This window comes from Trichoplusia ni, chromosome 12 (assembly GCF_003590095.1).
Source record: "Trichoplusia ni isolate ovarian cell line Hi5 chromosome 12, tn1, whole genome shotgun sequence".
NCBI classification, from domain to species: domain Eukaryota; kingdom Metazoa; phylum Arthropoda; class Insecta; order Lepidoptera; family Noctuidae; genus Trichoplusia; species Trichoplusia ni.
Window position 1 is genome coordinate 5,805,681 of NC_039489.1, and position 26,083 is coordinate 5,831,763.

Below are 26,083 nucleotides of genomic sequence, written 5' to 3' on the forward strand. Positions count from 1 at the left end.
GGCGTTTTTAGACAGTTGGCTTAGTAAAATTCACTGAAATGTATATTAATTTTCTGTGAGTTTTTTTTTATGTGAGTAGTAAACAATAAAATTATAAACATAAATCGTTACGCGTAAAATCATTTAAAATAAGTTAATCACTGTTTTGGTTTACCTTGATTGCGTTGTTATCTTTACAGTGTTACCATTTCATATTTTTAAGATAATTTTCAAAAGTATTTAAGAAATCTTTATTTTCACATTTTTTTACTTAATAGTTCGTTATAAAAAAATCTTAATCATTTTGCAAACTATAGATTTATTTCTACTCATTATGTTACATCACAATGTATGTACGTGAAGTTTGATTTCACAAGAATAAAAAATAAAAAAGTCATAATTATTTGAAAGGGCGGGAAATTCACAAAATAAAAAAAAACCTTACTTGAGAAAATTAAATTGTTTTCTAAAAAGTGACGATTAATCACGTAAGTTATACTCCAAACATGATTTTTAACTTAACATTTAACGAAACAAACATTATTTTCCGACAAAATTGCTGTTTCGTGACAGCAACACCGCTTGCGAGTAAGCACGTATAATTTTATACACATGTAGGTCAATGGAAAAAATGGCTTAGCACCGAAGTAAGCTCATGTGTATCGTGGCAAGAAATAATTTTATAATTTAAATGGCCTTCAGTGATTTATGTCACATAGGTAATGCGTACAAAACCGTGGAAAATGAAACTGATCAGGTAAGTGAGTGTTTTCGTATAGTGCCATTTTTCAATGGGTGTTGTAAATGTCTTGGACTGTCAATCTGAAATCCGGGTGATATTACACGCAATATTTGTTAAAAGTGCATTATTTTTCCATTGTGGACTGTTCTAAGTGCTAAATATGGTTTACGTGAACATTAGTGGTGATATTTTATGTGTCGTGTTACGATATTTTTTTCATGAAGTGTAGGTAATGACATCGGGGAATGCACATAATATTTTTAGAATTATGTAGTTTGTACGTTAGAGGACAAAATAACAAGGTAACATATTATAAATATACTATTTTAATGACGACATCTAAATGTTATGAGAGAATTTTTGTATGGAGTGCTACTTATATGGTCAATATGCTTACACCTACCCACTTTCTAGTCTTGAATTTTATGTAAACGCGACTATATGTTTTGTTTATTCATATTTACAAGTTGACTATCTGCACATAATACTTCTTGATTGATTATGTACCTATTGTAATATTGAAATGTGAGGCATAATGTATTTGTAAGTCATCAATTCTAATAAGAAAACAATCAGAATGTCCTTGATGAAACAATTCCATAGATTGTGTATTAAAATGTACACAACATTTAATTTGTCATTTAAACATTTTATTTTTTACGAATGCAATGCTCTTTTGACCTTTTGAATCCATAATGTACATGTTTTTTTTTTGTTTTTTTCACAATCTGAACATCAGATGATTTTTAATGTTGTTGGTGACATAAACTCATATGTATTAAGCTTGGTTTATATGTAGCATAGATATTTTTTTAAATATTTTCATTTTACAAAAAAAAAGCTGAAAAAAGTACAGCAAAATTAAATTCATATCATTTTAATTTAATCTCATAATACAAAAATTATTGCAATGGATTGTGATTAAACCTTAATACGAAAGGTTAAATATTCCACTTAATTTTCATCTAACTAGGTCACATTAACTTACAAAAACAAAAAAAAGCAGACAGACTTTTTGGCTAGGTATAAAGTGAATTCTTTATTATTTAAATTGCAACAATAACCGTCAGATTTTTATCAACCATGGATTGGCAATCTACTTATAACATTAAAAACTACAGTTTAAACTTTATTTGACCCATACATGATTCTAACAGTTGTAGACAGATACACTCTAAAATACCAGAGTTCAGCTGAGTCCAGTGAAGAGTGACAGCTGACCCCAATACTTTGTGAGAAAAGGCTAGGCTGAAACTTATTCCATTTCCTAAAAATAGCTTTAACATATCTCAAGCCTTCAATATCCAATTAGAAAAAAAAAGCTTTAAAAGAATGAAATTAGGTAGTAGATTATAAATCTAACTAAGGATGAACTACATTAAAGTTAGTGTCGTGTTTTTAGAGTTTATCTCATGATGTCATCATCAGCAATCATGCCTTCTTTTATTTCACCATAGCTTTTGGAGGTCAGAAGTAATTTCTGCACAAAAAAGCATCTGATGTAAGATCTGGTGTAAACTCATCTCTCAAACTTCTGAAGGGTTTAAATTTTCAATCAACAGCTTATTATCATTATTTTTAATCAGTTAAGCACTGTTAACCACTTACTACCAAATATTCAACAAGTATTTGTGATAAATTATTTAATTCCAATCAAAAATGTTTTTATTTCTAGTAGGCCTAAGAATGGCACTTAAGAGAAATAATAGTTACAGATCAAATGGCTCTTGGTTTTCCTTTTTCAAAATTACATTCCCTTAGAGAAAAAACAGGATGTAACTCCATAGGTTACTCTTTTAAAAAGTTATGTTATATGTATTTAAAATATAATCTAAATTTGTACATCAATAACTGATGATATGATGCAATAGCAAAGTACTTGTTTGTTTACATTTCAATATATATTTACATAAAAACTTTTCTTGTTTGTATGATGTCATTACTATCTTACTCATTTTCTATTTAAAATTTTATTTGGCTTTGCGAAGATTTAAGTAAGTGAACTATAATTAGTTTGATATGATGTCATATGATTTGTATTGTCAAGTTCTATGCAATATTCCCTCTTAACGGTGTTTAAGACAAATTCCTTCATGGTAGGTCCTGTAGGTAAAATAAAATCTTACTCAATTTGAATACGTGAACATTTGTTTAGTACATATCACATGATTTGGATGTCTTAGATGACAAGATTTGGACGAAATTTAATACACAGAGAATTTATAAATGGATAAACGAAGCATAGTCTTCATTCTGCTTTTAGTACCTGTGCAATCATTTTCGATCTGTAGCGGTCAGATATTATTACAGAAATGAGAAATGGTTTTAGTCATTTTCATTCATAATATTTATATTTGTTGATACACATTTGGTAGATAAAGCTGAGCAAATATTATTTTTTAATAAAAAAAAATAGGTGTGATTGGAATGTTATTGTTTTGTAATTGGCACTGATTATGATTATCAGTCAAATTGTTTGATAATGTAAGAACATAAACAAATAATCAGGGCTTGTTTACATTATAAGAGTGTATTTTATAAATGAAAGGAATATGTTTGTGTGTTAATCTTTGACCATTTTCATAAGCCTGTCTGTTGGTTGATAACCAAATCTTGCTAGAAGAATTTTATCCTGTAATATTCTCATTAAGCTGATCTGTGCTAGGACAAGAAGGTAGCCGTAGGAGCTCTGCCAAAAAAATTGTTGTGATTCCTTTGAATTGTCTTCTCAAGTACTCTGATTCCTGGCCTTATTCCTATCCTTGTATTTAGTCTGGGGGGAAATACTTTTGCTTTGAGCAACTTAAGTCTTATATTTGGTTCAAACTAAAAAAAAAATATCATATTCATAAATATTTACTTACGTGATTGTACCCTGTTGACTTTGATTCACATGACTAACATAATATGTCAATTTAGTAACTACATACATTCTACATATTATTATGTAGTTATTTAATCTTAATAAATTGTTTATTGTAGACAATGTCACGCTGTTTAACTGTGTGTTACCTGTGTATGACGTCATTGCGACAATGTTTATATGTTTGTTGTAGTTACTTTACATTTGTTACACAACAATTCCTAAATTAAACCGTTATTGAACAGCTTTATAGAGAGCGTAAATTTTGTATTGTTGATATCAAATTGCACTAAAATGCTTTGCCCACTTACTAAGAGAGACTGTCGCCACTTTGGAAGCAAGATGGCCCTATACACATTGTAAAGCGCGGTCTCGTTTTCAAAATGAAAATAGCGCTCCTGAAATACCAACAAAAAAAAAATATGATTATTACTGTCATGTAATATATATATATGAAAACAACATGCATCAAATTGTAAACCTTTATAAAATCACCTTACAAATGTGTTCCGTTATTCACCCTTTTAATATTTCATGATAAAATACCGTTACCTAATGCCGCGCCCAGTGCAGTTACAACAGTTTTGTTTCATGGAAATAGTAAATAACTCATACTGACGCGACAGATATTAAAACACGGCTTGTTTTTACGTAAAACACACAAATGAAACACGCTGTAGAATGTTTATTTTGTAACGTTTGAAGCTTGAAATATCAGCTCAGCAGGGTAGGTTTCGTTGATAGATTATCTTATTTCCCCGAGGACTTCCAATATGTGTTTTTTCGTATTGTAATGTAATAGTTTCGTTCTGCTTTCTTTTGACCTTTTGATTTGAGTCTATACCGACGTATTGTTACTATAATATGTATATATCTCGAAATATTTGTATATTATGCTTGTCTATTGAAAGCTAAGCTATCGAGTGAAAGAGAGACTATGCGCTGTGTAACACCGTCTCGTCTTCTAGCCTTCACAAAAGTTACAGAATGAATCAAGAATACCAATTGCCAAAGATATATTTTGCATTAGGGCATTGAATAATAAATTCAAAAATATGTCATGGCCTTTGTTAGAAGAAAACAAAATATAGCTTCCACCTTCCCGATGATCCCTATTTACATTGATATCGATCTTTTTGAAATGTAATAAAGTTATTCAAATGAAAACATTTAACCCATTTGTCAAATGTAGATCCGTACAGATATAGAATATGTATTACATCCTGTGTTGTGAATCTTTGTTACTTTGTCACCGATACTACTAGAAAGTACTCGACGATAGGGTCTGTTATTTCCAGGAAATATAGGAACAAAGAATTCAGTTGAATTTGGAGTTTCACAATACAATGTTTTATGTAACAACAGTGTAGGACTATCCCTGAAAAAGCTTTTGGAGGTAGAGGCAAAAAAAGGTTTAGGGAGATAATTCCCTTTTTTTACATGAAAAACGTCACGTACATCCTTTTCCCTGGGAAAGTATGGTTTTTTATGGACTTTTTTGACGGATTTTAACCACAGCGCGCTTCTTCTTTGCCTTCTAATAGCATTATCTGGATTTCCTATTAAATGCATAGTATTATAACACTTTTTTCTATTTCTGATTTATTTCGTTGCGGGTTCGAAGAGAGGAAATTGTTTTCCCTAGGGCATACCGAGATAAACTGTTTCGATGGTATTCGTAAGCTTAATCGTAGAACCTGGTATATTGGAGTCTTAGGTTTAGGTCTTAGGCTTAGGCTTGGCCCCAAAAAATAACATCGGGCTCTTGATTATTTACTTTTCACGGAGTACCAGAAAAAGTATTGCCATCTTCCGAAATCCCTTACAACCCGACAGTTTCTGTCCTATCCCAACATGTTTCAGTTAAATGGTCATCATTTGTATGCCTATGAAATAATTGTAAATTATGTACTTAATTATAATTAACTTTTTGGTTCGAAACATCACAAATAACAAGTAAATTAAATAAATCGTTTAAAATCCGTTGAATCATGAATACGAATATAAATTGTGTCAAGTTTTATGATTAAAATTCACTGAAGCTTGTTTTCCGATAGTAGGGCTGTCAAAAGGGTTATTATGTAAACGAAATTTTGCTTTAAAATTGAACTAGCATAACTTAGGCGGCAATACGTCAATATTGGAAAATTCCATGAGAGGAGTTTGTGTGGCGTCGTTCCCGTTTTATTAAATGTATGAAGCGACGGAATGCAACGGTCTATCGATTTTTGCGATTCATTTTTGTCGCTGTGAGTTGAAGGATGGCTTTAGGCGTTTTTGTAATAAGTTACTTTGTGTAAACACGTCTGTCGATGTTAATGAATGAATGTTCTTGAATGAAACACGGAAGAGGAATAATTGTGTTGCTTTCGGTACGAAAAGAGGAAAGAGATATTACTGTTTGTTTTTGGAATGACAACGAAATCGTCAACGATTTCGTTGGACACGTGTTCTTTAATCAATCACAATTGTATGTGCTCTGCACTTGGCGGTATAGCGTTTTCTTTCTCTATCCTGTGCTATGCCTTCCACTTGCTTATATGCACTTCTACCTTTTTCTTCAGTTGGTTCTTTGGCTTCTTCGTGGATTTCCTCTTCGAGCCCTCTATCTGTCCATTACTAATAGAATAGAAGGACTTATAAAAAAAGTGAAAAAGTTTCATGATACACGATTGTAAATCTTGTTCGATGTCACGATTTTAACTCCAACTCTGACCAAACCTTTAAATATTAACATTGTTATCTTTTGTTCGCAGTCGGAACGCATTATGGAAGAAAATTCGATCGTCCGTGATCTCATCACAAAAATCCTTGATGAGACCGGACCTTCAGAAGGGAGCAGGTTAGTAGTGCTTAATGTTTTTCTTTTTATTACGTTAAGAGCGAAAATAACTTAGGTTTTGGTGTACAGACCAGACTTCAAATATAAAGTGCTTTAAAATCACATGTTACGTGTTTAATATATTAGGGCAAAACCACTGAACAAATATCATTGAAGCCAATACTGTTACAAAGGTTATTATTTAATGGGTTGACTCCGGAAAAGCCTAGAAAAATAAAAAGAAACATGAAAAATATCTCCGGTTAACAACAACTAGTTAAGTTATAGATAAGGGTATCTTAGTATATCTAAATGTTGTATCATTATTCTCTTCTCAATACGCTTTAATCTTTTTCAAATTAAATTAACTTCTTGCAAAATACGTTAGGAGTGTATTCATCACCCCTTCGCCATAGCAAGAGTTATAATGAACAAATTCTGCGCTCAGTAATGAACATACAATATATTCGTTTATGCAACTTGATGCCCTAACAATAGCTCGGGAAATGGTCCACTTAACGTTCAGAACTTCACTCCGAATATACAGTTGAGTTCGAGTGAATTTTGATTAAAAACCCTATATTTAATTAAAGCTAAAAATATATTTGGCTAGTGTAGGATATGCCTTGTTTGGTTTCGTAAGCGAATCTGTGCTACGGCGTTCGAAAATACAGACTCTCGTTTGGCTTCAAGGCAAACTTTCTCGTACTGAAATAACAGTTCTTTTTATATTTTCTAAATATTTTAATAAAAAATAAAAAACAAACTAAATAAAACTTACAAGAATTGTGACTTGCCATGCCATGTGATTGCCAATACAAAACACCTAAAACCTCTTGAGTCGTATCTAAGATGCCATTAAGTAATAAACAGCTTTTCGGAAGTATATAAACAAAAAGCTCTCGTTATAAATTCGGATAAACATACACACATGTATCATAACAAAATAAATTTCAAATTGTTGCTTAGAACATTCATATAACTTTATAACAAAAACCTCTATACATATTACCTCAACAAACAACCACGTAATTCAAACATCATGAAAGCACAGATAGATGGCGCTGTACGGCGACCCGATGCAACTATTCTGAGTCCTATGATCGATAGTTTCAGCGGGACGCAACGTTACACTGTCTCGCTTCACCTCAATGCAAGTAAAGCCTGAACATTGATTCCTCAAGGCTTCACCTCCTTAAATAGAGATGTATTCTAGTGTGTAAACCGTGGAATATTGATTGCCACTGAGGACTGATTCAATTGATAGTACCTTGTAAATAAATGGAGTGTGATTTATAATGGTTAATATTGAAGTCTAAATTGTATTGTACTGTATACGTGTAAACGCGGTAGTAAGGTACTGAAATTTAAAAATCTTTTTGTATTATGACTATTATCGGGAGGGATTGTAAGTTAATTAGAATCGTTGATTGTTCTTGCTTTGGAAGAAGTACTACAAATTGTGGCTATAATCAAGTCGATTGAGTAATTTTGCCGTAACCCTTCGGAACAGCTAGTATATAAATACAATTAGGTAAAACTTGCTTCACTAAAGCTAACGAAAACTTTTCTACGATGTTTAGTACCCACGTAATATTTAGTTCAGCACAGCTTCATTTCAATGAAAATGATAAAATCTGTCTCGTTTACGTGTTCCAACAAAGTACACAATGCCAAAATATTTACGTAACGATCTCTTTAGTCGGAGAACGTTTTAAGGGCGACGTGACCTTTAAATTTTCATTATCAAACTTCAAATTAGGCAAAACAGTTGAATTACTACTGTACTGTTGTTACGCTTGACATAATTTGTGACGTAATCGCTTAAAAAGTAGAATTGATACGTACTGTTCGTGTATTAAACTGTGATATATTACATAGGAAAGGTTGTGTAATCAAATTACGTCGAAAAGTCACTTTAAAAGTATAATAGGGCCTTCGTGTTTAAGCTTTATCATAATAAAAGTGTTATGCTGATTGATAGCACCGATTATTTGCGTTATTTTTAGTTGACATGACATGTTAACTTGTTGCAACGCAATTGTACATTTTACGACGTCACTCGCCATTTAGGAAAATCAACCTTATCATCAAAGTGTATTAACGTCAATTTTATACGCTGACAAAGTGTTAGTGGCGTTATAAAGTGCATTATAGTAAAGCAGGTTTTAATGTAGTGTCCATGTCGAAAAGTTCTATAATTCGTTAAAGAATTTAGCAGTTTTGAATGCCAAATTTATTATAGATCGATATGTAGTGTCTTTATCTAAATGCTGCTTCCTTTTTCAGCTCTTTACAACCACCGGAAAAAACTCTAAACGGCTTACAGACGAACAGCCAGTATCCTAAAAATGATTCAGCTAATTCATTCATACCACCGTCATACAACTCGTATCAAAGCAACGGACTGTACAACTTCAACCAAAATGACCAAAACGGTTTCAACTATAACATGCAAAACGGGTTTGGTAACACCAACGGTTTCGTCAATTATAACGAGAATGATGTGAGTGCGTTGCTTGGGATCGACCCAGTACCAGATACCACAGACACTGTGTCCCCAGAACAATTAAATCTACTCAGACTAGCCGCACAGGAAATAGGCGGTGCTCAATTCACAACACCGAATAAATACGACGAAAAATTCAACTACAACTTTTTCGAACCGAACCAAAGAAATTCGTTGCCCGAAACGAACATGTTCTCTGTGAACAACTTCAACAGACCGAACAGTTTAAATCTCGACATGAATTACAATTCAAATTATGACGCTCAATTCAATAACGCACAAAGGTTCCCGAACAAATACGAGAATTATATGAAGGAGAATTCCGAGACGGAAATATTGTCATATTTGAATCAATTGAACATGTCTTCCGATAGGAGTCGTGAAGAAAACGGTATTAATAACATAGATTTCAAGATGCCAATGGATTTAAATGGCCATTACCCCAACGAAGACTTTAACAAAATGCAGGAAGAGAGGAACAAAGTGTTCTACAACAGAAACTTTCAGCAAATGCCACCGAATAAAAACTTTGCAGAGAATAATTTCTTCGATATGATGGCACAGATGAACGATCGAAGCCCAATGAGCCAGAATTTTGATTTTTCGAATCAATCGACGCCCGTTTCTGGAGCAAATTCGATTAATTACAAACCTAACGGGTATAACCAGAACGATTTTATGCAAAGACGTGATTTGAACCAAATGATGCCTAGGGACAACTTTCAAGGGAATGGGAATATGAATGAGAGGACCAATTTTGAGAATATCGGTAGAGAGAACATGCAACAGGCAGCTTTGTTGAGGCAGAACCAGGAATTGGCTCGGCAGATGACGTTACTGATGCGAAATCGACCACCGCCTAACCCGCTGAATGTCGACGTGTCGTTCTTACACGAAAATAATCCTTTTAACCTAGGTAAGTGTCTCAAATATTAATATTTTGTTAATGGCTACAAAAGGACAATGTTGCCAGCTAATAATCGAGATTTTATTGCTATCTGAAACGGAGATGTATCAAAACCTTCGAATTAGCTTGTTCTGTACGCAATATACAAACCACGTTGAATATTTTTGTTAAAATTGCATATTCAATGAATAACCTTGATAATTTTTTTTTCAAAAGTAAAGCACTCGTGAGTAAAAATTTAAATTCAAATACGCATTCGAAAAAAGAGGGGTCTGAGTGATCTTGCACTGAAAATGATGATAAGATACTTGATAAAAGATGTTTTAATAAATTTTGAAAATCAGTTTCGCATTACGGGGGTACGTTGATACTATGTAACGTTATGACATCATATACAAGTTGCCTTAACTTTTTAACGTTTTTAGGTCTGGGTGCACTGCTTGGCCCCAGCCCGCCAGTCCCACCGCCTGTGTTGCCATCACCAATGCTTGATCTACCTCTTTTGGCGCCATTTTACGCTATGCGGAATATGAGGTAAGGATTATTATAAATTTCGTGAGGCGGATTCATAAGTATGACTATGAACCCGACTAGTTTCGGACCTAATCAGAGTCATGTTAGTCATGAGATGTAAGGTCAAAAAAATATCTATACATCTATCCCAAAACAAGAAAAACTAAGTATATGAAAATCTTTTGTTGAAACATTTCGTCTTATTCTGGTTTCATGAAATCATATTAACAAAAAGTTCAGTACTTAGTTTTTAATGTAGAGTTTGTACAATAATCGACAAAAGTTGAGTTCCTTCCCTTTCTGTTACTTAATACTCGTTTTCCCCCTTATCACATAATACTAACATGGTTTTCTCTCACGTACTTCATACCCTATTTTTCTCTGTACCTCACCTAACACTTGCGTTCCAGTGCGGCAACATCATCAGGCATACTCCACGCTCGCCTCGACGCCTGTTACGAACAATGGCGTCAGTTGGAACGCGAACGTAAGCGTACCGAGGCCAGGTTAGCCCTGGCTTACCCGGGCAGGGCTGTGTCCTCGTCCAACTCCATCCCGGTACCGCGACTGCCGCCCTGCCCTACTAGGGTTGACAGGCTCACTGTGGATATGCTGAGAGAGCATACTAAGGTGAGGTTTTATTTAAACTTGTCGGTTCATAAACAGCAAACAATATTAGCAAACTGCATCATATTCTTTGGGAGTATGGTCTATTTTAGGACGAACTCAACATCAGCTTCTTAGATAGTTTGCAGCCGACATCTGGTGTTGTTTACTAAGAAGACCTTGTTGCAGACTAAATTTCTGTGCTTTCAGACGTTTTTGCCATAGCTATTATAGTTTCCCTTTCGGCACCCCGAACTAAGTTGTGTTTTGGTGACTTTCGTTGGTTTCATTTTAGATATTGGACTTTCAATGGCGGGCTAGTCCCATAAAGCGATCAGATGCACCTTTTTAGTTATTTGTTGAACGACTCACATGTGACAGATTTATTTTCCTTCAAGTATTTGTGTGGTCCCCAATTTTTGATCCATGTCTGGTACATGTACTCTTTTCCTCAGGGTAACTTTAAGTATGTATTGGCCAATTGATGTCCAGTTAAAGACTTTACGTTTTTGTCAACAGGTATTAACCCTGATGGGTAAAATGGAGACTCTACGAGCGAGCGTCTGCGTAGCGCAGAACAAGAAGCCAAATAAACTTGAAGAGAACAAGATCACTGTCCTCAAGCGAGGTCAGGATGTGGCTGAAAAGGAGAAGGAGGGCGTCGACCCCGCGACCTTTGACCCTGCTAGCTGGAGGGATGATGTCAAGAATTTGGCTGAGATGTGAGTTAATTAACTTCTGAATTGTTTGCTTTATTTTTATTTAGTGTGTAAAAATGGTGAAATCACGATGCTTTGTTGTACGGTGCAGCGTAATCCTGTTTACAAATTACTAAATTATGTTATACATTCGTAGCTCAATTGATTTCCAATATTTCTTTATATTTATAATCGAGGTGTTTTCACAAGGGATTTTACTATCGTCACTCGGTGTCGTAAATCAATCGATATAAAGATCGATTGGTTTATGACGCGGTTCTTGCTGTGAATTCACGCCGCGATTCGCGCCCAAACGGTAAACGGTGCGAAGCGTGCGCTCGAATCCATGTACAACTGTTTTGCCTGTTTCAACTGTTAATATTTAAAAACAAGAAAAAAAAATTCGCTGCTTTCGCGGCCTTTCGCGCCGCGCCGCGAGTGTAGAGCGCGCTTAATAGTTGAACCTGGTATTGTTGCAGCGCGCCGCACAGCGAGGTGGAGAGCGCGATGTTGTCGTGGCGCAGCGCCGTGGGCGGCGTGCAGGCGGCGCGCCGCCGCGAGCTGGCGCCGCACCCGCCGCCGCACCGCGCGCGGCACGCGCCGCACGCGCGCGCGCGCCACGACCGTGAGTACTGCACTGGGGATACACGACACAACAACGCCGATGATGTAGCACGCCGGTTCAGGTTTAGTCAGTAAGAGTCTGACACTACCCGCTTCCTCCCCCGAGAGAGGAACAAAACCCAACTGACGTCACCCGGCGATTAGGTTTAGTCAGTGTAAGTCTGACACTACTCATTTCCTCCCCCGAGGGAGTAGGTCCATGAGGATTCCTCAGCCTTAAAAAAAAAGGACTGAGCGAAAGACTGCGTGTTAGGCTGCCTACACAGAGCCGCCGGCCCCACTCAGCGGCCGGCCGGATCACCGCGGCCCGCACGGTGCAGCAATGCTAAGCAGCACCACGTGTCGGCAACGCGGCTGATGTCACTCGGCGCGGCGGCGGTAAGGCTTAGTCAGAAAGAGTCTGACGCTACCTATTCCCTCCCCCGAGAGGGCGGGTGTCCATCAGGATTAGGACACTAGCATTTGTCAAGTGTAGGCGTCCGATGAACGTATGCGCAGCGCAGACGGCGTCGCCGCTTCTCTTTTGAAACAGTCAGTACGCCGTGCTAGTGCGCGACGTATGCGCCGCGTTACTGCGATGTCATGTACAAGCTTTTTCGCATCCGACCTCTCCTCGGCTGCCATGACAAGTCTTTCTTCAGCCGATACACAAAGCCTGATTTTGTATATTACTTTGTATTTTGTAAAGAATCATCAAATATGCATGCATAAATAAAAAGTTTCGCTATTCGAATGTAAGTAATTTTAATCATTTTTTGTGTTTACAATAAAGCACAAATTATCACTTACACTTACTCCGCATTTGTGCATCGTTTAATTAACTGCAGAGGACACGTTACGACAACACGACGCACGCGCCATGTTGTCGCGGCGTCTGCACTGCGTATACGTTCATCGAACGCCTACGCTGTCCAAAGGCAAGTGTGTAGGCAGCCTTAGTCTTTTTTCTAACTTTTCTTCCTGAGAGACGTCAGGTCGGGGCAGTAACAACACCAACAACATAACACAAACGGTGATTTACCATATTGAGTGTAATACCCCTTAACTTACCTCATGCGTTACTCGGAACCTGACCAGCATACGCGCGGACACTAGATACAGGGTTTGGCGAGTCGAACATCGATTACTGTGCGAGAGAGTCTTAAACAAAAGTCACACTTTAATTTATATTCCAAATAGACCGTTTTCCAACTGACTCTAGACTCCGACTCTAGGTGGACCGTTCTAAAATGACATTTCTATGTCCACCATACCGGCAATAGATTTCAGAAGTTGCTCTTTTAAGTATCTGAACGTAGTACCGATTTCCACGTCTTATCGTTCTATAAATCTACTGTATATAAACCCAGTATGAACGAGCTATCTCTCCCTGCAGCCATCCTGCAGCTGGCGGACGCGGTGAAGCAGCTGAGCATATGCGCCCGGCGCGCGCGCTGCGCCATGTGGTGCGACCTGACGCTGACGGTGGCGCTGGCGCCCGCGCACACGCCGCCCGCCGCCAGCGATGTCGCCGTATGTATGACCTTACTACATCATCGTCATCATCAAAATCAAAAGCTTTTATTTCAAGTAGGCCGTTTTCCAGGCACGTTCAAAACGTTAAGGTGATGGCTCTAGTTGCGCGGTTCCCAAGTGTCACTCTTATGGAGAAGAACTAGCAAGAAACTCCATAAATCCATCCTAGCCTTTCTCCCAAAAACGACTAAACGGTACCAGTATTTTACAAGGAGAGACAACTGGAGACACATTTTTCTAAACAATCATAGGCAGTTGTAAATAGCGGAATTGAAGCCCTGACCTCCTCAACCCAGTTATCTGGAAAACGGGTAAAAAGGGGTACCTTGGTCTGTCAGATTTTCAGATTTTCTATCCCCCCCTAACGATAGTCAAAGATGTATAAATAATAGCAACACCCTCATATTAACATGCCTCCTGAAACGCGGAATTTATATCAAACTAAGTAAAAATTGATGACAAAAAGTCTTATGAACATCGGGATTTCCAAGCCTTAATATACTCACTATTCAGTAGTAATTACTGCCACTCTATTGTACCTCAGTTATAACGTAATGCACACTCAATTTTAAGTGAAGAGGAACAGAGAGTATCAAGTTCAAGTTTTAGCACACGCATGGCAAAGATATCACCGTATCAAGTTGAACGTCACAATTTGTATGTTTATAGAGTGACACGGCCTCTCAGAGCTCACCATCTCCGCCGGTCACGAAGCCGCCGTCACCTCAAAATAATGCTTCAGCCAGTCCCCCGGCCGAGGTTAAAGCTGAGACTACTGAGACTAAAGAGGTATTTATTATTACTTTAATATAACGTTTAAGTTAGCTTCTTACACGTGATCTAATAGAGGTAAAAAGTTACATTTGTCTATATTCTGCCGAAATTAATATGTATAGGATTAATACACAGCATGGATGTACGCAAAATAATAAATGATACTAGTTATTGGTTTCCATACCATATCTATTTTGTATTAAATTGATGCAGCAAGTAGTGGAAAACGTCACAAAAAAGACGAAGACACACAAAGTGAACGAAGCAACTTTTTTCCCGTTCAGAGAATTGATAATTCATATAAATAAGTTCGACTACGTATAACATATCCCAACTTTCATTACCAGGAAAACCCACCCGCAACAACCTCCGAACCTCAAACAAAGAGCGAAACCAAAAACGAACCTCCCAAAACGGTAGCCAACAAACTGACTGAGAAAGACAAGAATCAACGTCGCACGCAGAACTACAGGAAGGTGAACCAACGGAACGACTTCTACCAGAAGAACCAGAGGTACGATAACAGGTTCATGCATAACCGACACCCATACCATTATCTCGCTACTGGACCTATTAATTAAGATGTGTTTTGTGATTTGGACCTTATTTGTAGGATTATAAGGTAGCTAATTCGTTACCGAGCTTTCAAATCTGATCCTAGACGTGAATTTATCTACGATAGAAAAAGTTTGTTGAAAAAAAGTTCTTAAGCTTTTTGTTACTTTATTGTTGATTCGAATGAATTTTTCCTATAATGATGACCTGAATGTATAGATTTTGACTTTATGTATACGAAATACAAATATGACCATTGATTTTGATTATTTTTAATTGTGATTATTAGTAAAATAACAATGATTAATAACGGATTAATACACTTATTGTTTGCCATAAAAGTCCTGATGAATTATGAATGAGAATGTTGCATAAATTTTGACCCGAGAAAATTAAGTATTACAGAAAATTGTTACTTCTACAAATAAGGTTCAAAATGTCTGAAAAAATATTCGCCCAAGGTGTGATAAAGACAATATAATTTGAATTACCGCCTCAACGTATAAAAACGTGAACCTCTATAGATGTAATAATTATCTCAATAATAAGCAGGTGCAATAATCTTTTTAATAAGAATAAGTATTCAAACTACTTGGATTAAACTCCTTGTTAAATTGCCATAATAAATAATACTTAATTTATTATAAGGAAAAACGTTTGGTATTCTCAATTTGAGCAAGTCATAAAGATTCGTTCTTAAAATTAAATTGCACCTAATTGGATTCTCGGTTATGGTTTTCAGTCAAATTGAAAAATGATAATGTTTAATAGTGTGTACAGTGTAGTACATGAAGAGCCCTTAATTACATCTATGAGTTCACGTTTTTTTAATGTTTGTCAAAAGTTGATCAATACATGTTCAGTTGGGTATGATGTAAACACGCTTAGCTCGAATTAATACAAATCTTTATAATGAAATACTGGTTTATATAACTATTTTCTATTTAAATATTCTGTGGATAAACACGTATGCTATTTTCTTGATTACTCAGTGTATAACATGTATTGGTTAACTCTTGTTCAGAGGGTCTAACACCATCTCTTAAAGTATGACTGAATTAAAGTTGAAAAGAGACAGCCTTTAGTATATCGTCTCATTCCCACAATAGAATGTCTTACATTAAGAGCTGGTGGTAGGATTTTAGGCAAAGAGTTCCAAGAAGTTTTCTACGTCGTTTGTATTGAGGTTTTAATACTATTTTAACGCAACTCTTTAGCCAACGAAGCCTCAGCATAAAGCATTTTATCATGAGACGAAATAATGATTTTAAACTTGCATAATTAAAGTATGAAATATAAAAAATATACCTACTTAAATATATATTTACTCGGTGTTTTTAATAGTTCGGTGTTAGGTGACATAGTCGTGGATTTAGCTCTCTTTATAGATTCAGGGAATGAAAGGTGGCTTTAAATGGTAAAATTTGTCTAATATAAGCTTGCTAATAAACAAATAGCATTTAATGTTTTATAGTTAAAGTACAATAATATAAGATACATGTTATACTGCGTTTTAAATGTTTGACCAGACACCAAATTAAGGTCAATGGATCTGTTTAGAAGAAATTTTTATCTACTCACTATAATATTTCATACTTTAATTATCAAGTGAGCGATACTTTGCGAAAGATCGTTGCAATCATAAAAATATCATATCAACAAACGAATATTGTAGGGAACGAGTGACACTTTTTAATATTGAATTCAAGTTATGCATTTATGTACGCTGATGAATTTAAAATGGTATGTTTAATGTAACCTTTAGAATACAGATTTAAAAGCTTTTGTACTTTCATAGAACTTGATAATTCCTTTATATAAAACCTCTTTTTCATACCACGCTTTAAACGTTTAACTATATCTCTGATTGTCCCATTTGATGGTTCGAAGCGTACGCAATTTTAAAAAGTGCACTCAAACTAAGACTTAACACAGGTATAACAGAGACCACGATTATTATATGATTATAATAAAAAAAAAATACATATAAATCTGTGTGTAGGTTAGATAATTGCCAGTATCAAGATTTGTGTTATTTATTCATCGTGCTTAGCTGAATGTTTAAAGTATTATAAAAGGGGAGTTATCGGCCGCTGCGGTGTTACTTGCCAAAATATTCGGTGTGAGCAGAACGTATGATAATGTGGAGTTTGAAAAGTGAAGTCAGCTAGGAAATGAGGGTAGATCGCTTTTTGAATTCAGTGTTAGATGCATAGTATAGATGTTTTATCGTGTGTGAGAGATGACTAACTAATTCATGTCCAATGTTACGTATTTATTCAAATTTTGATTGGAAGAATGCAATATTAAAATGCAAAAGGGTTTCCATGCCAACTCTAGGTACTTTATTACACTTAAACCAGTTTCTAGTCACACATTAAACAAAGTATTTTTATGAATGGATTGAAAGCTGTTCGCTCACACCGACTTCGTAAGAACCCTTTAAAAATGTGATGTTTCTACGTTATTACTAGTTGACACTATTTTAATATATCACGTTCGTATAACAAAAAAGTATATGAAATGAAGTTATGAACTATTAGAGTATAAGAGTACCACTTTTTATTTATTTAATTGAGAGAAAAAAAAGAAAAACAATGAATTTAAATTCGAATGAATTTGTATAGTTGATAGTTAGTGCTTATTCGAATGATGGAACGTACTGAATCGATTAAGGGTTGAGAAGAATCGATTGAAAAATAATATGTATCGATCACTGCTTGGTATTTAAATGATTGCTTAACAATGTAAATGATATGTATTATTTTTTATAAATTGATGACCTCGCCCTATTATGTAAGGTTGGATGCTTCAAAGTCGGATCGGCTAGGTTTTCGTCAATTCTTTACAAACTTTAATTTGTACTGTAGCATTGTCAACCTATTACTGCTACGGTCCATAACGTTGTTAGGAATTCACTTGTGTGTAGTAAATGTTCGGCCAAAATTGAATTGGACTATATGTTAGTATATATTTTCATTAGTATTTTTTTTTGCATGAGAATCAATAGCTACGTATGTCCCAGTAAAGGGTTTTCCAGTATATCGTACAGTGCACAAACTGGTCGTAACCAAAACGATAGGGTAATATAAATCTTCCATCTTTAGTTCGTTAGTATGTAAGAACAAATATTAGTTATTTAAAAAAAATATTTTTCACATTATATGTTTAAAGTTTAGTAATACCGGTTTCTGTGCGTTTAATGTTCTTGTAGGGAGATTCGGTGTCTTAAATACTTGTAATATAAGTATTAGAAAGATAAGATGGTTATTCAATCAGTAATAGTTTTGTTAAGCATCTCTATCTTCGTGTCTATTTTATCAGAAACCGGTAGTTACACGAAAGATTTATTTAATCAATTACAAATGGCTATAGATTTTTTATTAGTATTCGTTGATTGTAGTGCCTTTCTATATAAAATGTGCATGCATTTTAAGCCCTATGCAGTTTTGTACAAGCATTCGAAAAGTTACTCGAATGACCGTTGATTTTTTCATAGTTTTTTTTTTAGTTATACCTTACTCGTGATGCATTTCCGTGTGCAATAAGCTTTATTTATTTTTAAATGCACTCGTAGTGCTGTTCGTAAAGCGATGGGGTTGGATCGGTGTTAGGAAATTATATAGAAAAATATTTATAAAAGTGAATAATAAATTAATTAAACAGAGACAAGGTGTTTTCAGGTTATTCGAGCTCTGTTTAACATATCCTTGTGATTATATAACGTAGTCGTGACTACCCCGAATAATGGTTGCGGTCAACCTCATGATGCTTTACCCAAGTGATTTAGATAAAGTGTTAGTCTTACCAACCCCACGTATATGCTTCCAATATTGATATATTAAAACAGATATTAGTACAATCAATTCGCACCTAGCGTATAGCATGTAGTCAAAGATATTCTTGTTCTTAAAGAAAAATATTTAGCACAATATATTAAAAAAAATGTTTAGTTTTATAGTGAATTAGTAGGTAGAAAATTATTTCCTAATGAAAGCTGACTATATTTAATACTGAGAAAAAGATTTTTTACTTCACTGTTTTCCGATGTTGCCATATAGTAACTATTTACCTCAATCACTGTCTTGCAATGTAGAAAAATTTTATATACTTATTCTATTTTCGTGCGCAAAGTAAAGGTACTAAGTGTCATTGCTGTTTAAAAAGTTTATTATTTGTTAGACGAATTCGTTAGGTCTTGGCTACACTGAAATGCGATGCTTTTAATACGCGACGCTATAAAAATATATAGTAAATTATATTATTGAATGAAATGGGCTTTGTTGTTGAGAAATTTATAATTTATTAATAGATATATAAATATTTTTAGAGGCAGCATTATAAAGTAGATGCCTAATAATAAAAAACGAATGAAGTGTTTGCTTCGATTTTAATATTCCTATAGACTGAACGATAGCTTATCATTTGTAGAAGATACAAATATAAAGATATAATTTATTAAAGTTATTAAGTGCAATATCGCCTTACAAATATTCTAAAATACGAATTATTGTCGTGAATCTATCGCTTCGCTTCGCATATTCACTGTAGCCGACACTTTATTTGTTTAAGTTTCATTGGACTCAGATGAATTTATTTACATATTATTATTTATATAGTCCACGACAAGGCTATGAGTTGCTTGCTTTCTAGATACTTCTAGAAAATTCTTAAGAATGGGGAACCTTTAAGTACCACAACTAGCTTCTCTTAAAATTTCGTTGTTGCCATTGGGGTATTGTAACATAGAATAAAAATAAGTACAACCAAATATTGACTTGTATACGTAATTAATTCATATTCTAAAACTTGGTTGCATGTTCATTGGATATGAAAAAAATGAATAGAATTGCATTTCTAAATATATGAATTAAAAAAGGCTAGATTGGATTTTCAGCGAATATTTTTTGTATTAAGGAATTTTTAAGGTCATTTCCTCGCCAATTTGCATTTCAACTCGGATACCTCAAATTATTATAGGAAACGAATGCTTTGATATTGGCCTATTAGCAAACATTGATAAGCGGTTTGTGTATCAGCTTTAACGTTTGATGGCTGTGACATCACAATGCCCCAAAGACGCGACCGGCTTGCCAACGAAGCCCGAATTTGTTTTAGCTCAATAACGTTTCCTTCCGTCCATATTATATTGGAATTTTCATAGCATAAGCTTCCCTAATGCATTTTTAAACCACAACCCATACCTACATGCCTTACGTCATTTTTATTTTCGTTTCTACTCTTCCTATTTTAATCCTCCTCTAAGGGTAAATGTTGTACGCTATTAATTATAAAAAAAAATGATAACATATAAAATATGATTTTTGAATTTCAATGACCAACGCTTATAACAGCATATCTTTAAGAATATTGTGTGATATAACCTAATTATAATTAAAAAATAATAATGTCCTTACTTAGTCCTTAAAGTGAAAATTTGAAAAAAAAATACCAAATCTCTTCAGTACTTAATTTAAAGCCAAGAAAGAACGCTTATGGAATTATGATAAGAAAAATGGTTCCGTGATGTGGAAATCCTAAATTTTATCAACAATTCGTCCTGCAAATGCCAATTGTGGCCCGCTAGTTGTGTTTGGCTGTGGAGTATACAAAAAGGTGCTAATGCAAGCTCGACGAATGATAAAATGCCTGAATATAAATAGCGGGTTGCACATACGCTGTCAGAACTGTCGCTTCAAATAATTTTAATTAAGTATACGTAAATTTTGAGCATTCTGTTAGGCTGTTTGGGGATAGTCAAAATCAAATGAATTTTCGCTGTAATAGCTTTTAAGTCATGCTCAAATTGTAGAGTTGTGACGAAATTTGGACGAAAATTCCCAATTTTTTTAGTATGATCTGAAATCATGATAGTATTTTAAGACTTGCAACGTGTAATTGATGTCTGTTGCCATGTGAATTCTCCTTAAATGCTTACACCTCATTTCTATTATCAAAAGGAAATCTTTTTTCATTGAAAATAAATTCCAACATTCAAAAACTTGTAAGCAAAAGAAAAGTATTAACGGTAACAGATTTAAACATTGCACTTAAACCCTGTTTTAAGACATTTGCTGTTTAAACATCTGTCCCCAGAACGGCCTAGCAAACGCACTATTAAACCTAAGATACCTTACAAACGCTAGATTTTGTAGGTAGTTAATGCATGAATAATCATAATAGCGATTGTTATTTTTTATTTTGTTTTGTTTATTATTAGTCAATGTTTAGATGAATTGAGATTTTAGTGGATAGACATGTTCGCAAATATTTTCGTACTATATCGATGTTGTATTACACCTGACACACGTTGCGTACATATTGCCTTTATTGAGAAGTGATATGTGAAGTTTATACGATGTTAGATTGCATTTTGTTAGGGAAAGACAATGTGATACGCAAGACGGTGTACATAGAAACACTTGGATTGTTTGTTGATCGATTTTTAACTTGCTCAAGTCCTTTTAATGTTGGGGAAATTGTTTTTAGCATTTATGACATTTCCTGCATTTTATATGGCCTAAACATATCCTTGATTCCTATTGTATAAGTTAGAAATTGACAGGTAGGTGGTGATTTGATGAGTATCCGTCGTACATTGAGCATTGTATTTGTACTGAAAGAATTTGTTACATTTACAATGACCTATGTATGTGAAACAACTCGCTGTTATCAAATTGAAGGTAGATTTTTAAAGCTGTCGGTGTTTACAGCTGTGTCTCAGTCTAAGTGTTTCTAGTTTAAGGTACTCAAAGATATCCCTCACACAAAAAGGTTTGCTCCTAAAATCCTGAATGTACAAAAACGTGACACATCACGCTAGTGAATTCAGCTAGATATTTTTTTTATTTTGTTAGGAATGTGTAGTCATGGTAACGCACCATTAGCAAGACTGGATAATGGTTCTCTTATTATTTAATTCTTTAGCTTCGCGGTTACGTTTCGACTCTGTCGTTACCTTTATAATTCCCATGTTTTATATTTAGTTTTTAACATAATGTTCCTCGAATTAGGCCGCGTCACATTCATGCGATGGTTAATGTTTGTCGCATTTATGAGCGGACGGGTTTCATACATATTTATTTGGTTGAGGATATTTGGTTGTAGTCAGACTTAAAGGTTTGGCGTTCTAATGCTTCAGTGTCTCTCGGTGTCTCCGAGTTTTATGTGAATGTGGATCAATCTTAGAGCTTTATCGAATTTGATAATAATTTACGGATGAATATTTATAAAAAAAAATACTGAACAAGAAAAAAGTTGATAGTAAAAACATAACTCACTGTTTAGATAGTTATTCCTGCAAAAATTGTGTATTGTAGTTGGTTTTTTATCTATTTTAAATGATGCTAGATGTGTAGTGAACGAAATTGATATGAGCCTTTGCCTTTAGGTGAAGATAGATATAGGAGGATACGGTCCTAAGCTTATAGTACGAATCTAATAGTTACATGTTTTTAATATAACCGTATAAAGTGTCCTCGTTAGAAGAAAGTGTAACTATTTAGCATAATAATCGACGTGTCGGTCCTTCGTAGGTGACGGATAGTTTGTACGGACGTTATAGTCGCCAAGCCCGCTCCCGAGGGCAACGCATCGTGTGCACAAAATACTCTAATTATAACGTTAAACATTTCTTATTAATGGAGTTTTAATCACTTTTTGATACTGTGGATCCGTAGTTCCGTGGTTTGTGAAGCTATATGGGATGTTTAGTTTTTTTTTTAATATTAGTTGCAAATGATAGTATTTGATAGTTGAATGAGTGTGGACAATAACGGTGGTTAGTCCTATAAGGTAGTTTATTGTGATATGTTTGAGCCAGTCGCGAGCGACGCGTGCGGTCAACCACCATTTTAATCTTACTCTACTAGGTTCTTAAGTTTTAACATTGCTTATACGAGGTTTTGCCGTAACACGTAGGCAGATTGTTTTTTTTTTCTATTGGGTATTTAGTGGATTTGATATTTTGAGCCATTGTTTAGTGTGCATAGTCTACTAATATTTTTGCTACTCGTCAATACGCGTACCGTGAATAGTTCTGTCCAATTTATAGGAATGGCATCATGAATTTTATACTTGAGGACCAAATCTGGTTTTTTTGTATTCAATTGTGATTTGAATAATGATAAAAAGATAATATAAAAAAAAAATATTAAACGGGAAAATACAGGATTTATTTTGCCAGTTCCTCTTAAATGTAAGTGAGAATTTCTAAAATATTTTTCTAGTTGATAAGTGTTGGTGAATTAATTTTTTACATATTTTAGGTAACTGGTGTGCGTACACAAGTATTAAACGCAGGTTTTTGAGCACGGGGGAAAAGTTGATTATTATTTTCTCTTTCCTTTTTATTCTTGAGGAATTGAAGCGCCACTCGGATTTGTTAGGGCATACGTAACAGTATAGTTTGTAATCGTGGTGCTAAACACTACTTGTCGACACCAATAAGTATATTTTATTATAATTTAAGTTTTAAGTGACAGTGTTTTATTCAGTTAAACAAGACAAATGTAATGGGATGTTTATATGTAATTATTTGTTCAATGTTGGAAATCTCACTACATTTAGTCCGAAATACAGTGAATGTCGATTGTCAAATGATTTGCCATAACAATAATTGTTAGTAATACCAAAAGGAGCTTAGGCGAGCCCCACCCTTCAACGGGAGCTCGCCGATTCAATGCAACTATTTTTAATAAGCATTTCTCCAAACACTGCCAGAGTTGAACGTGCCCATTATTAACTGCATTCTGTTTTTATTATCATTGTTTCTTGTTATATTTTTTGTTGTTTTTAGCAAAGCTTTGTAGGCGCAAACACTATTATTATTATAAAAAAAAAATAGATTGATGGTCGCTAGTCCTTATCTCATGTATAACTTTGGATCTGTCCGTATGAAAAACTAGGTGTTTTTTAAGATACTTAATATATATATAAATGATTACAAAATATTACTGTCTGTGGTGAATATCGAATTTTATGAGCTTATTAAAACTTAATTCCGTGGTATTGGTAATGCGATGAAAGTCGTTATGTGGTGTGCTAATAATGTATACTTTGATAATGCACGTCTCCCTTCGCGGCGTCACCTCAATGTGCCCGAGTTACCGTGGAATACAACCGAACACATGACACAGTCCAATTTTAAATATATATATATCGTGAATCTTCCACCGTCTCTCAAGGTAATCGTCAGTAGTATTTGTAAGCACATTTTGAATGTTACTCAAATAGCTTTTAAGGGAACGAAAAATCAATGTATGTTTATCCAAATGTTAGCTTTGACTTATAGAAGAATGCACTAAACGTTGAATTTTGTAAGAATTTATCATGGAAAAAAGCTGAGGAAGTAACAGGAATGATCGAGTATGACTCTTTAAGTATTGCATATTTTTTTCCCATGGTAAATTTTGTATCCACGTAATTAATATATTTGATGTCCAATTATTGTAATCTTAAAATAAATGTCCTGAGAAATTGTAAACTATTTTATGATTGGCTAATTTTTATAATAAACTCGCTTGTGAAAACCATTCGAATTCACTTGAATTAACGAATGTTTTAAAAATATAATTTTATTTTTTATAAAATGGCGGCTTCTTATTACTAGTGTATTAGAGACGCGCATTATCGAAAGGCGGGTAATACTAATTTTTCAAAAAAAAAGTTTGTAAACGAAGCTATTGTATTACATAAGATGCCAAGTTTAGCTCGCATTGGACCAAGGATATAATAAGTGTAGCTCACATCACTTGCTGACGGTATTAACATTTTACATAGATGGTTTAAATAAATATTTTGAAGATGTCCTCTTGTCTTTCTTCATGTTAGAACCGTGTATACAGTAATTTTGTGATTAAATGTTAGATAAACGCGGCATGTTGATCAAGCGACAGACTGATTTTAGGGCAGGTTTTTAAGGCGCGGCGTTTGTCGCAAGATCTGCTCTTGTGCAGTATTGTAATGTGGGTAGTCGTGTGTACACGTACGTTAACGATCGGAGTGAGATAGACCTACGAGTTTACTGTGAGAGGGAAAGAGACAAATGAAAGGAAAATGAGTGAAAAGAATTTTCGTATTATTAACCAAAGCATATCTTTACATAGAATATCCGAGTTTTGATTGAATGAATGAATTTGACAGAGTTTTTTAATTCGTTACAGCTGATTTATGTATTGTAAGGAATGTTTGCAGAAATAAAATGCACAAGTTATGCTAGATGAAAATAACTTGGCCCCACGTTAGGCGGCAAATATTCCATGTTGAAATGTAACTGCACTTATGAATTGATTAATCGAATTTTATTGAATATAACTATTGAAAACTCCTTAACTTATAATTGTTTAGCCTTAATTAGTGAAATAGTGATAATAAACACACGACTACCCACTTAATAATAATGTAGAGAAAATAAAATATCCATTAGGCGTATCGGTGTTATTAATCTAGTTCACAATTTATATATTATTAAAAATAAATAATAGTCTTACTATGCCAACTGTCTTGTTCAAATGTTGTGAAAATATAAGTGTTAAATGTTGTCCTCCTATGAGCCGTAAGGGATATTGTTTATCCGTATCTGAATATTGAGTAGTTGATGCTAGATGCATTCTTGATTTTTTCTTACTAATGTTTTGTTACTGTTTTGGCACTGTATTAATTACCTTCTGACAAAAAATATATAATGAATAAAATGTTTTGTGCAGTTTTATTTTTTAATCCTTATTTAGTAATTTTCAGTTGGAGACTAAGGCCAGTCTGTGACCTAACTAACGGGATTCCTTCATGGGACTAGATCTGGTCCTTTATAAGGCGTGAAAGGGGACACATCCAATATGCAGAGGCCTTTTTAATATGAAATGGGACTATATACCAGGGGCCATTCACCCCTGCTTTATAGAACATGGATGGCCAATATTATTATTTAAATTCAATAGTGTACATAACATATTTTTTAAACTGCGTAAAATAAAGTCT

General features: G+C 34.5%; 1 protein-coding gene across 2 annotated transcripts; it reads left to right on the forward strand.

Annotated features, from left to right (window-relative positions):
• Positions 1 to 502: 502 nt before the first annotated feature.
• LOC113499161 (probable cyclin-dependent serine/threonine-protein kinase DDB_G0292550) lies at positions 503 to 25,804 on the forward strand. 2 transcript variants are annotated; one of them, XM_026879510.1, is made up of 10 exons: positions 503 to 736; positions 6,341 to 6,426; positions 8,695 to 9,830; positions 10,247 to 10,355; positions 10,745 to 10,964; positions 11,460 to 11,662; positions 12,118 to 12,263; positions 13,638 to 13,774; positions 14,447 to 14,566; positions 14,899 to 25,804. In XM_026879510.1, the coding sequence occupies exons 1-10, from the start codon at positions 671 to 673 to the stop codon at positions 15,130 to 15,132; spliced, it is 2,457 nt and encodes an 818-aa protein (XP_026735311.1). In that variant the 5' UTR covers positions 503 to 670; the 3' UTR covers positions 15,133 to 25,804. The 2 variants fall into 2 exon arrangements, with proteins under 2 accessions (XP_026735311.1, XP_026735312.1); XM_026879511.1 differs by lacking the exon at positions 503 to 736 and adding an exon at positions 783 to 1,023.
• The last annotated feature ends 279 nt before the right edge of the window (positions 25,805 to 26,083 follow it).

Coding starts and splice junctions, on each gene's coding strand:
- LOC113499161 (XM_026879510.1), top strand. CDS start 671: ATGGCCTTCAGTGATTTATGTCACATAGGTAATGCGTACAAAACCGTG. Junction 6,427..8,694: donor GGACCTTCAGAAGGGAGCAG/GTTAGTAGTGCT, acceptor TTCCTTTTTCAG/CTCTTTACAACCACCGGAAA. Junction 14,567..14,898: donor AGACTACTGAGACTAAAGAG/GTATTTATTATT, acceptor TTTCATTACCAG/GAAAACCCACCCGCAACAAC.